This window comes from Ambystoma mexicanum, chromosome 1q, assembly GCF_040938575.1.
Source record: "Ambystoma mexicanum isolate Mex_15411 chromosome 1q, UKY_AmexF1_1, whole genome shotgun sequence".
Lineage (NCBI taxonomy): Eukaryota > Metazoa > Chordata > Amphibia > Caudata > Ambystomatidae > Ambystoma > Ambystoma mexicanum.
The window spans coordinates 1,528,801,461-1,528,815,251 of record NC_090922.1 but is presented as its reverse complement, the minus strand read 5'-3'; the positions used below and the strand labels follow the sequence as shown (position 1 = coordinate 1,528,815,251).

Sequence of the window (13,791 nt, the reverse complement as noted above, 5' to 3'; positions counted from 1 at the left end):
ATTTGGGAAGCTGGCATGCATGACTAGGGAAACCTTTGTGGAGGTTATAACACCTTTGTGGGGTTGGGGGGTATAGAAATCACATACATCCTTCTGAATCTGCAGAGGGTATGGAAGTAGGGAAGCTGGCATGCATGACTAGGGAAACCTTTGTGGAAGTTATAACACCTTTGTGGGATTGGGGGGTATAGAAATCACATACATCCTTCTGAATCTGCCGAGGGTATGGAAGTAGGGAAGCTGGCACGCATGACTAGGGAAACCACGGTAGAGGTTATAACACCTTTGTGGGTATAGAAATCACATGCATCCTTCTGAATCTGCCGAGGGTATGGAAGTAGGGAAGCTGGCATGCATGACTAGGGAAACCACGGTGGAGGTTATAACACCTTTGTGGGGTTTGGGGGTATAGAAATCACATACATCCATCTGAATCTGCTGAGGGTATGGAGATAGGGAAGCTGGCATGCATGATTAGGGAAACCATGGCGGAGGTTATGATACCTTTGTGCGGTTTGGGGTATAGAAATCACATACATCCTTCTGAATCTGCCGAGGGCATTGAAGTAGGGATGGTGGCATTCATGACTAGGGAAACCACGGTGGAGGTTATGACACCTTTGTGGGGTTGGCGGGTATAGAAAACACATACATCCATGTGAATCTGCTGAGGGTATGGAAGTAGGGAAGCTGGCATGCATGACTAGGGAAACCACGGTGGAGGTTATAACACCTTTGTGGGGTTCGGGGTATAGAAATCACATAAATCCGTCTGAATCTGCCGAGGGTATGGAAGTAGGGAAGCTGGCATGCATGACTAGGGAAACCACGGCAGAGGTTATGACACCTTTGTGGGTTGGGGGGTATAGAAATTACATGCATCCTTCTGAATCTGCTAAGGGTATGGAAGTAGGGAAGCTGGCACGCATGACTAGGGAAACCATGGTGGAGTTTATGACACCTTTGTGGGGTTGTTGGTATAGAAAACACATACATCCATGTGAATCTGCTGAGGGTATGGAAGTAGGGAAGCTGGCATGCATGACTAGGGAAACCATAGTGGAGGTTATAACACCTTTGTGGGGTTGGGGAGTATAGAAATCACATACATCCGTCTGAATCTGCCGAGGGTATGGAAGTAGGGAAACTGGCATGCATGACTAGGGAAACCACGGCAGAGGTTATGACACCTTTGTGGGGTGGGGGGGAATAGAAATCACATACATCCGTCTGAATCTGCCGAGGGTATGGAAGTAGGGACGCTTGCATGCATGACTAGGGAAACCATGGTGGAGGTTATGACACCTTTGTGGGGTTGGGGGGTATAGAAATCACATACATCCATCTGAATCTGCTGAGGGTATGGAGGTAGGGAAGCTGGCATGCATGATTAGGGAAACCATGGTGGAGGTTATGACACCTTTGTGGGGTTGTGGGTATGGAAATCACATACATCCTTCTGAATCTGCTGAGGGTATGGAAGTAGGGAAGCTGGCATGCATGATGAGGGAAACCACGGTGGAGGTTATAACACCTTTGTGGGGTTGGGGAGTATAGAAATCACATACATCCGTCTGAATCTGCCGAGGGTATGGAAGTAGGGACGCTGGCATGCATGACTAGGGAAACCATGGCGGAGGTTATGACACCTTTGTGGGGTTCGGGGTATAGAAATCACATACATCCTTCTGAATGTGCCGAGGGTATTGAAGTAGGGACGCTGGCATGCATGACTAGGGAAACCATGGTGGAGGTTATAACACCTTTGTGGGGTTTGGGGGTATAGAAATCACATACATCCATCTGAATCTGCTGAGGGTATGGAGATAGGGAAGCTGGCATGCATGATTAGGGAAACCATGGCGGAGGTTATGATACCTTTGTGGGGTTGGCGGGTATAGAAAACACATACATCCATGTGAATCTGCTGAGGGTATGGAAGTAGGGAAGCTGGCATGCATGACTAGGGAAACCATAGTGGAGGTTATAACACCTTTGTGGGGTTGGGGAGTATAGAAATCACATACATCCGTCTGAATCTGCCGAGGGTATGGAAGTAGGGAAACTGGCATGCATGACTAGGGAAACCACAGTGGAGGTTATGACACCTTTGTGGGGTTGGGGGGGTATAGAAATCACATACATCCATCTGAATCTGCCGAGGGTATGGAAGTAGGGAAGTTGGCATGCATGACTAGGGAAACCACGGCAGAGGTTATGACACCTTTGTGGGTTGGGGGGTATAGAAATTACATGCATCCTTCTGAATCTGCTAAGGGTATGGAAGTAGGGAAGCTGGCACGCATGACTAGGGAAACCATGGTGTAGTTTATGACACCTTTGTGGGGTTGTTGGTATAGAAAACACATACATCCATGTGAATCTGCTGAGGGTATGGAAGTAGGGAAGCTGGCATGCATGACTAGGGAAACCATAGTGGAGGTTATAACACCTTTGTGGGGTTGGGGAGTATAGAAATCACATACATCCGTCTGAATCTGCCGAGGGTATGGAAGTAGGGAAACTGGCATGCATGACTAGGGAAACCACGGCAGAGGTTATGACACCTTTGTGGGGTTGGGGGGTATAGAAATCACATACATCCATCTGAATCTGCTGAGGGTATGGAGGTAGGGAAGCTGGCATGCATGATTAGGGAAACCATGGCGGAGGTTATGACACCTTTGTGGGGTTGTGGGTATGGAAATCACATACATCCTTCTGAATCTGCTGAGGGTATGGAAGTAGGGAAGCTGGCATGCATGATGAGGGAAACCACGGTGGAGGTTATAACACCTTTGTGGGGTTGGGGAGTATAGAAATCACATACATCCGTCTGAATCTGCCGAGGGTATGGAAGTAGGGACGCTCGCATGCATGACTAGGGAAACCATGGTGGGGGTTATGACACCTTTGTGGGGTTCGGGAGTTTATAACCATCTTTGTTATATTTTAAGGGAAAACATAATCACGACTTTCAGATGGATTCTTGCCTGGGGTACATCTACACCAGTGGTCTTCAAACTGTGGGGTTGGCCCCTTTTATGGGGCCCTAAAGAATGTCGGAGAGGGGCCAGGCTCTTTAAATGGGAGCAGGGTGGCTGCATTTACTTGAACACATAAGCAGTTATGGCTGGTGGGCCTGGAAAACATATTTTTACCCAATTGAGCCTCAGCACAGACAGGTTTGGATACCACTGGCCTACACTGATAGATGCGTTAGTTAGTTCCGGTGGGCCACTGAGAAACGTATTCTAGGGGGGCCACAAGCTAAACGAAGCTTGGTAGCAAATGTTCAGAGGATGTCAATCAGGGCCCAATGGCAAGAGCAATAACAGAGAACACACCCTATTTCATTAGATACAGAACTAGTTTTCCAGAGGCAATTACATGTATTTAATCCCCTTGAAGAACAGCAAGTTACCCACAGTAGACCTGGCGACAAGACACCTGCCCAGCGATAAGTCCCAGAAATTGGTGATCAGAGGTCCTAGCCAAGGTTCAGTTTTGCTTGCATTTCACTTTGCCACCTTGGATTGTATTACGTGGCTGATAGCGCCAAGACGCAACCTTACTACTCATTCCAATGACTCACAATTTCCACCCACATTTGGTGCATAAACCTACAGAGGCATCGCGCAGCTGTGGCGGGTCCCGAGTCCTACGGGAGTGTGCTTTTCTGCATTGCAGCGAGCACGCTGAAACTAATACAGCGTCAACAGTTTAGAAAAGTCAAAGGTATTTTACAATGTTTATTTTTAATTTGGCAGAGCTTTTAGATCATAATTTAAAAGATTTTTCACCAAAATGCATATTTACAGAGAGAGATTTCTTAAGAAAGTAACTTTTCCTATGCTCATTTGTGGAATAATTGTCCAATGCAATGAAAACCCACAAGCTTTTACAAGAAATCCAATCCGTGGTCGCTCCAAGAACGGACAAAACACCAAGATGCCAAATATTTGGGCGATACAATGACTTATTTTCAAAATTCTTTGAATAACAATCCATTTTTGTTAGGATCAAAGACATATCGTACAATTTTACTAACGTTTGATGAACATTTCTCTATCAATCAATAGACATTTGTTGTATGCAGCATACATTTCCCGGGAGATTTCCAGCAGAAGAAGAGGTTCATTGTAGAATTTTTTCTAAACTATTTTGGAAGGAGACATAATGGAAGAAACAGCTCCCACTGGTTACATCTCAACATGACCCCTTTTGCTGGGTAACAGAAACCATTTGTTAATATTTACAAGGGTTCAAAGCTGGCTGGAAAGGAGGCAAAGATCTTCCTAGGAAGGTTGGGCAGTTACTTTAATGTGGCCAGCCTCACAATCAGCAGCAGCAGAACACCAAACAATTATACATGATCTTTCATAATTCCCACACCTGCAGTCTGGATTATAGGCTAGAAGTGTTACATTTCTCGAGTTTATTGCAAATGTTTCCTGTGAGATTAGCTCAGGCAGGACTCCTTCGAACATCTTAAGAGCGTCCAAAGTCAGTGCTCACCAAGAAAGTATCCGTCTCAGCCAATGGGGGGGGCTAGTTTTGAGTAGCCGTGTGTGGAAGGAGGATCTCATTTGAATATAATAAGGAAAAAGGATCATTTGTAATAATCACCCCCGACATTTAGCAGTCTGGCCTACTGGGAAGTGAAGGTTGAAATTTGTTGAGGGAACACAGTTTCCAAAGTTGTGTATTTATCACCTTAGTAACAAGAAGAGCAGCGACAGATTACAACACAGAAATCTTTAGTTGTTTTCTCTATAAGTGCAATCACTGAACAGGTGGAGGTTACCCAGGAGTCGGTTGAGATTTGTTGCTCATAGTTGGATACCCCAAAGCTGCTCACAGGTGGCGATGTCCCTGGAAAAGTTCTATTTTTTATCTCAAGATAATTGGTGCATTTTCAAAGATTTTGCCTTAAGATTTTGCTACTCTTTTTTAATTTTTGAAAAACAATACAAATCGAGTCCTAAAAACACTATGATGTAAATATCCATGTTTTTTTTATCCTGGGAAACAGGAATAGGGAATTCAAGGATGCGTGAAAGATTACCAGATAGTAACACAAGACAGTATTAGCCAATTAAAGGGGACCCTCTATTTAATTTCATGAGGGTGAGAGACACAGATGGATTTTTCTTGCCATCTAAGAAATACAAATAGTTAAATATTGATAACACTTTGCTTTTAAAGTTAAAGGCTTTGGTGATCCCTACATAGCAGTGATGTCCATTCTGTGATTTTTAAATCTCATTCTGAATTGTTTTGAAATAACTTTCTGTACAGGTCATTGTTTTGAAAATCACATATTTTCATTCTAAAATCATCTGTAGTCTAACATCCTCACTCATGCCTCCCAGTCTGACATTGCAGAGCAGCAGCTGTATACATCTGCAGGAGATCCTACCCCCCCCCCCCCCCCGGTCCCCAACCCCCCCATATTTTGGAGACATTTCCTTCCCCAGGATTCTCTGGAGGGCTTTTGACAAATTATGCAACATCAGTGAACACCTGTAGGATCCCACCAAGGGGGGGGGGGGTCTCCATGCAGATGTTTTCAGTGGTGCAGCTGGTGGTCCCCAAAACAGGACTGACTTAAGAAGCAGACCTGGAAAGAGAACAGCTCAGCATGGGGGGGACAGCTTTGCTCTGCTCTCTGCTCTTAGATTTGTGTTTTCACCTCTACCGTTTCTCAAAGAATATTTCAGAAAAAGAAAATAGAAAACATGCATGACAAGAGGGAAGGGGAAGAAACTAAGGAAGGTATGATTTTCTCACCATATATAACACTAATAAAAATACAAAATAAAAATAGAAAAAAGACTCAAAAAAAGAAACAATTAAAAGTCCAGTGCTGAAAGACCTGGATCCAGCGGTACGAGGCCAAGGGCTCGGAACTGGGATACGGAACCTGCACTGGGGGCAGCTAAGGAAGATCCAGTGGTGTGAAACTCTACCACTTGTCGTGTGTGATCCTTGGCCAATAGGATCTTCCTTCTGTAGACCTAAAGGATGCAGGAACGGGGAGGTTCCTCATCGTCATGGAGAGGTGGCCACCCTGCTTGCCCTTCCTACACCAGCTTCCTCAGGTGCCTTCGAGTGGGAGATGTTTCAAACGTGAAATGACAGGTTGACATTCTTTGGGTGGTGGGCCTTATCTCTTCCCCTCCCCCAAGGCAACTCCCCAGCCATCAGCCTACAGGCCTACATGAAACCCTAGAAATGGGCCCGCACCTCCCCACCGGCCCACCCCGCCTCCTGCACATCGCATCCCTGTGTCCTGTCCTAGCAATCCCTGATGGATTTCATCCTGGAGCACTCAACATGAACTTGTCCTTATGCAGTGTGCTTTCCTTCCTTAGGGTGATCCATCCTAGGAACAACAACAACACCTATTAACCAAAATCAAACACAACCCTTATGACTAACACCCTACCCCCACCTTATCAACACACTCTGAGCCAGTCTGCACAAAGGAAAAATAATGCCCACAGCAGACGTGGCGGCTTGAATATGTGGGGATGATGTTCTCTCAGCCCCATGACACTGCGACCATCCCATCCCATCCCATTCCCTGAGGCCAGTAGCCACTATCCCTTAGGGCCAGTCCACATCTGGGTGTCAGGGTTTAGTGAGCAGGTTTTTGGGGGGTTTGGCACGTCAATGGGTACCTGAGTACCTGAGTACCTGAGTACCGGAGTAATGTAAAGAGTATTAAGTGTACTTCGCGTCAAGGCTAGCAGGACGGTCAGATGTTAGACCCTAGAGATGCAGGGATTAGTGCCAGCGGTGAAGCTCAGACAGTGAAGGGGTGTTGTGGGGGTCAGGAATCCTCATTGCCTCAGATTCCGAAGGTTTCAGTTGCTGTTGAGGCGGTGGGACTCTGTGGTGCCTCAGGCCATGAACGGGTCCAGGGCAGTGGAGGTGTCAGGACACACTGATCCTGTAGATGCAGGGCTGTTCTGTGGGAGTTCAGGCAGTGGGTTCTGTTGTGCCTCAGACAGAGAACGTTTCTGGAGCACTGGAGATGTCAGGATGCATTTGGTCCCCACAAGCTGAACATGTCCGTGGGAGTTGAGGTGCTGGGTCTCATTTGCGCCTCAGACAGGGAATGGGTCTGGAGCAGTGGAGGCCTCAGGGCACACTGGCGCCCCGCATGTTGAACAGCCTGTGGGCTTTGCGGTGGTGGGACTCAGTGGCGCCTCAGCAGTGAACTGGTCGCGAGCAGTGTAGGCCCCAGGAACACATGTTGAACAGGTCTGTGGGCAGTGAAGCAGCGGGTCTCTGTAGTTCCTCAGACTCTGAACAGGTCGTCCCCATCCTCTTCCTCCTGCAGCCTGTCCCCTGGCTGGATGTAGTTGTCTTCTATGAAGCCATCATCATCCTCCGACTGGGGGAAGGCCTGGTGGCGCCCGTCCGCTTGCCGCCTGGCCATACTGGCATTGGAGAGATCGCCCTCAGACTGGTGCATGGAATCAGTCTCAGGTAGCGGCTGGTGCTGGTAGCTGGCAAAGTAGCGGCGGAAGACCTTGCACTTGGCCACTATGGCAATGAGGAGGGAGATGCAGATGGCCGCAGCGATGAAGCCCACCAGGTAGGGCCAGCTGCTCCCACCCGTAGGCAGTGGGACCTCAGCAGTGGATGGCAGGCCTGCTGAGAAAAGAAATACAGAATGGTTAGAAGCTGCCAGGAGACATGGACAAGGGACACGTGTGAGATGAAGACACAGGAGCAGGAATGTTGGAAGGCAATCAAGACTCCTCCAGAACCAAAGTGGAGATGTCTTCATAGGAGCAGCAAGTGATCTAAAGTCTGCAGCACTGGCTCGCGCCATTCACACAACAGAGGTTCATGTCACTTACCAACTCTGCCGCACACCTACTGGCTTTCCAGAGATCAGCCTGACCTAGGGCTGACTGTACCCAAAACCTTCCACCCTTCAGGTGTGAGCCTTACATAGAGCTGACTTCACCCAGGCCTTCCACCCTTCAGGTGTGAGCCTTACATAGAGCTGACTTCACCCAGGCATTCCACCCTTCAGGTGTGAGCCTTATATAGAGCTGACTTCACCCAGGCATTCCACTCTTCAGGTGTGAGCCTTATATAGACCTGACTTCACCCAGGCCTTCCACCCTTCAGGTGTGAGCCTTATATAGAGCTGACTTCACCCAGGCATTCCACTCTTCAGGTGTGAGCCTTATATAGACCTGACTTCACCCAGGCCTTCCACCCTTCAGGTGTGAGCCTTACATAGAGCTGACTTCACCCAGGCATTCCACCCTTCAGGTGTGAGCCTTACAGAGAGCTGACTTCACCCAGGCATTCCACCCTTTGAGGTGTCAGTCTTACATAGAGATGATTTCACCCCAGGCATTGCACCCTTTGAGGTGTGAGTCTTAGAAAGAGCTGACTTCACCTCAGGCCTTCCACCCTTTGAGGTGTGAGCCTTACATAGAGCTGACTTTACCCCAGAACTTCCCACCTGGGAGGTGTGACCTAGAACCCTCTGGTTACAAGTGTAAGACTTAGCACCACTGTAAACAAGCATGAGACCTAACACCCTCGTGGTCCAAGGATAAGACCTAGCACCCACTGGGCCCACAGATGAGACCTAGCACCCTCTGGTTCCAAGGTGACAGACCGAGCAGCCGTTGTGCCCACAGATGAAACCTAGCACCCTCTGGTTCCAAGGATAAAGCCTAGCACCCACTGGGACCAGAGATAAGACATCACAGCCACTGGTTCCAAGGATAAGACCTAGTACCCACTGGTTCCAAGGTGACAGACCGAGCAGCCATTGTGCCCAAAGATAAGACCTAGCACCCTCTGTTTCCAAGGATAAGACCTAGCACCCACTGGGCCCACAGATGAGACCTAGCACCCTCTGGTTCCAAGGTGACAGACCGAGCAGCCGTTGTGCCCACAGATGAGACCTAGCATCCTCTGGTTCCAAGGATAAAGCCTAGCACCCACTGGGACCAGAGATAAGACCTCACAGCCACTGAAAACAAGCATGAGACCTAGCATACACTGGGTCTAAGGATAAGGCCTAGCACCCACTGGGCCCACAGATAAGACCCAGCACCCACTGGGAACAAAGATAGGACCTCCCTCCCGCTTGGTTCATTGATAAGACCTAGCACCCTCGTCATCCAAGGATAAGACCTAGAACCCACTGGGGCAAGAGATAAGACCTGGCAGCCACTGGGAACAAGGGTGAGACCTAGCAACCGCTGGGCCCAGGATATGACCCAGCACCCATAGGGAACAAGTATAAGATCTAGCAGCTACTGGGCCCATTGATAAGACATAGCACCCACTGGGAACATGGATAAGGCCTCCCTCACTCTTGGCTTATTGATAAGACCTAGCAACTGCTGGGTTCAAGGACAAGACCTAGCACCCACTCGATCCAAGGATATGACCTAGCACCCACTGGGCCCAGAGAAAAGAACTAGCAGTCACTGTGAGCAAGGATAAGACCTAGAACCCTCTGGGCCCAGGATATGTCCTAGCACCCATTGGGAACATGGATAAGACCTAGCAGCCACTGGGCCCATTGAAAAGACCTAGCACCCATTGGGCCAAGAGAAAAGACATAGCACCCTCTGGGTCGTAGGGTAAGAACTAGCACCCACTGGGCCCAATGGTAAGACCTAGCACCCACTGGGTCCAAAGATAAGACCTAGCATCCACTGGGAACATGGATAAGACCGAACAGAAGACTGGGCCCATTGATAAGACCAAGAACCCAGTGGGTCGAAGGGTAAGACCTAGCACCTACTGGGAACACAGATAAGATCTAGCACCCACTGGGTCCATTGATATGACCTAGCACCCTCTAGGTCCAAGGATAAGACCTAGCACCCACTGAAAACAAGGATAAGACCTAGCACCCACTCAGCTCATTGATAAGACATAGAGCCCACTAGGACTATACATAACACCTAGAACCTACTGGGTCCAAGGATAATACCTAGCACCCACTGGGCCCAGAGATAAGAGCTAGCACTCAGTGGGTGAAGTGGTAAGACCTAGCAACCACTGGGCCCAGTTGTGAGACCTAGCACCCACTGGACAAAGAGTTAAGACCTAGCACACACTGAGCCCACTGATAAGACCTAGCCATCTTTGGGCCCAGGGATAAGACCTAGCACCCTCTGGGTCCAAGGATAAGACCTAGCACCAACTGGGCAGCTTGATAAGACCTTTCACCCATTGGGCCCAGAGATAAGACCTAGCACCCCCTGGGAACAAGGATAAGACCTAGCACCCCCAGGGCCTAAAGATAAGACCTAGCACCCACTGGGTGAAGCGGTAAGACCTAGCATCCACTGGGCCAAGAGATAAGACCTAGAATCCACTGGGTCCAAAGATAAGACCTAGCATCCACTGGGAACATGGATAAGACCGAACAGAAGACTGGGTCCATTGATAAGACCAAGAACCCACTGGGTCGAAGGGTAAGGCCTAGCACCTACTGGGAACACAGATAAGATCTAGCAACCACTGGGTCCATTGATAAGACCTAGCACCCTCTAGGTCCAAGGATAAGACCTAGCACCTTCTGGGAACACGGATAAGACCTAGCACCCTCTAGGTCCAAGGATAAGACCCAGCACCTTCTGGGAACACGGATAAGACCTAGCACCCACTGGAAACAAGGATAAGACCTAGCACCCACTCAGCTCATTGATAAGACATAGAGCCCATTAGGACTATACATAACACCTAGAACCTACTGGGTCCAAGGATAATACCTAGCACCCACTGGGCCCAGAGATAAGACCTAGCACTCAGTGGGTGAAGTGGTAAGACCCAGCATCCACTGGGCCCAGTTGTGAGACCTAGCACCCACTGGACAAAGAGTTAAGACCTAGCACACACTGAGCCCACTGATAAGACCTGGTGCCCACTGGTAAGACCTAGCACCCATAGGGCTCAGAGATATGACCTAGCATTCACTGGGCCCATTGATATGAGCTAGTGACGACTGAGCCCATGGATAAGACAGAGCACCCACTGGAAACAAGGATAAGACCTAGCTCCCACTGGGCCCACTGATAAGACCTAGCACCAATTGGGCCCAGAGATAAGGTCTAGCACTCACTGGGCCCATTGAGAGGACCTAGTGACCACCGAGCCCATAGATAAGACCTAGGACCTGCTGAGAATAGGGATATGACCTACCACCCCCTGGGCCCAGAGATAAAAGCTAGCACCTACTGTGAACAAGGATAAGACCTATTTCCCATTGGGCCTAGTGGTAAGACCTAGTCCCCACTGGGCCCATGCCTTGCCATCCATAAGTGGGAACATGAATGGATTGCTACAACAATTTATTTCCCTCCAATTTCACAAAGAGAACATTATCAAGTCTGCAAAGTTCGGCGCTAGATTCTGCTGAGGCCATGGTATTTGCACGGTAATCTTCCATTGTTGTACCCTTTGCCATCCCACCATACCGTCAACTGAAGTGGAACACAACTGAGACATGCTGGGCCCAAAACTTAAGTGGCCTCTGTGGCCTGCCTAAAACAATGACATCTCCAGCAGCGAAGAAGAGAGTTCAGATTCCGAATCTAGTCCAAGGAGCCACGAAGAGCAGGATCATTGAACAGTTTGGACAGGGCCAGTAGGGGGTAAGGATAATCAACGGCCAGCACAAACCAAGTTTGGGTGGAGGTCAGCAGGGAATGGCACATAGAGTCAAAAACTAAGAAAAGGATTAGGAATAAACAATTTATCGAGATATTTTCTCTTCTAGAATACGAGGAGATGGGATATGACATTAATTAAAAAAAAGGACAGGAAAGAGGATGAAAAGGAGCGAGCAAAGGTAGAGAGAACCCTTAAAAACTGGGAAGCAGCCTTCCACAGCCTGTCCACTATCATACTCGCGAAGTATCCAGAGGAGGGAACAGCACGTATAGCTCAGCACCCCAGGATCCTCCAGACTTGCCACACAGTTGGAGGCGAAGCCTGGCTGAACTATGACAAAGAATTTAGGAAAGAGAGGCAGAAATTCCCTGCCCTATGCTGGGAAGAGGAGGACTCCAAGTTATATCGGTTCCATGTGTTAAAAGACAGCACCACTTCCCAAAACACAAAGGTAACTACGGTAACAAACTGGGTGCCGTGCGATACCACAACACACAACAACAAAAAAACAAGAAGGTACCACAGTCCAGAACAGGACCAAACAGCCTTTTCGGAAACATCCCCCCAGGGGGGCCGAAAAATAACCAGCACAGCTATACAAAGCCCAGTCACAGGGACAAGGGTCTACACGGGTTACCATCACACCATATTGTTGGAATTATGAGAAGGGGTTTTGTGGCTGTGGAGAAGATTGCAAACTCAAGCACCAATGCAGCACATGCAGGGGGAACACAGCAGTGACAAGTGTACCAAGAACCCTCTCCCCAAACCACACGCAAAAACACAGAGGGGAAAACAGCTATTGAGGTTACTTTGGGGGCCTCCCTGGTCGATGTTGACAGACTGGCACAGTGGCTCCCACATTTCCCTGATGTCACAACTGGTCATTTTAATAAGGAAGGTTTCAAGCTGGATTTCAAAATCCCTTTCAGGAGACAGGGTTCTCAGCTCACAAAAGCCCATGCAGAAATTGTGAGGGAGAAAATCAGGAAAGAGATAACACCGTGCAGGGGACCGTTTATTAAACTCCCTTTTAGAGAATGTGTATACTCTCCCTAGGGGGTGGTACCCAAGAAAGAGGTAGGGCAATTTAGACTAATCCACCACTTCTCCTACCCCCACGGTAGCTCGCTCAGTGACGGGACTTTTGCTACCCCCACGGTACCTCGCTCAGTGACGGGACTTTTGCTACCCCCACGGTAGCTCGCTCAGTGACGGGACTTTTGCCACAGAGGCAGCCGTGTCCTACAGCAGGTTTCAGGAGGCACTGGGCATAGTCAAGTTGGCAGGAAGAAATGCACAAATGGCATAAGCTGACATACAACCCGCTTTCAGATTGTTGCCGGTCACAAGAGTGCATACCCCTGGCTCGGTTTGGACTCCGGCAAAGGCCCATGCCACGTGCCACTGGAGAAAGGTGCGGTTTATTAAACACAATTAGGACACTTACAAGCAGAGACAAGGCAACCTTAAAAGAAATCCAATCCCTGGCAGGCAAGTTCACTTCTGCCACAAAAGGAATTCCACATGGAAAGGTCTTCCGTACAAGACTTGATAAGAATATGAGAGGTGCAGCCAAGAAGCACCATCGCATGAGGACAGGTAGCTGGAAACCTTTCATGGGACTGTCATTTTGAGCACGCCTATAAATAACAGCGACAGGAGAGTCTTATTTACTGACGCTTCAGGAGGCAAGGGCTGTGGTGTTTCTTTTGGCAACAAATGGTGCTCAGGGCCATGGCCCACGCCCTGGCAGGGCAGAGGTTGGACAAACCATGTCACGTTGTTAGAGATCTTTGCCATACGGATGAAGATCTACATACGGGGCACAATGTTAAAACTTACTGAGTTAACCACATGGCCAGTCAACATGGCGGTGGCGCATGTCATAAGCAAAGGATCTACTTCATGCCAGTCGATACTTACAGTGCTGCGGGAAATAACTAAGCATGCACTAAAACACCACACGGCACTAAAAGCCAGGCAAACATCGCTGGCAAAAATAATGACGCCGCTGACGCATTGTCTCGTTTTCAGCTAAAAACCTTCAGAACAATAAAACCACAGGAAGAGTCGCTGGGGACATGTGTTCCAGAGGAAGTGCGGAGAATACTG

General features: G+C 48.7%; 1 protein-coding gene across 3 annotated transcripts in view; it reads right to left on the bottom strand.

Moving 5' to 3' along the window:
• Positions 1–3,739: 3,739 nt before the first annotated feature.
• The window catches only part of C1QH1orf210 (chromosome 1q C1orf210 homolog), a 220,541-nt gene continuing 210,489 nt past the window's right edge, over positions 3,740–13,791 (bottom strand). For 2 of the 3 annotated variants that reach the window (XM_069642444.1, XM_069642445.1), the window contains one exon: positions 3,740–7,668. In XM_069642444.1, the coding sequence (XP_069498545.1) occupies positions 7,310–7,668 (359 nt within the window). In that variant the 3' untranslated portion in view covers positions 3,740–7,309. The remainder of the gene's footprint in view (positions 7,669–13,791) is intronic. The other variant, XM_069642446.1, reaches the window with a different exon arrangement.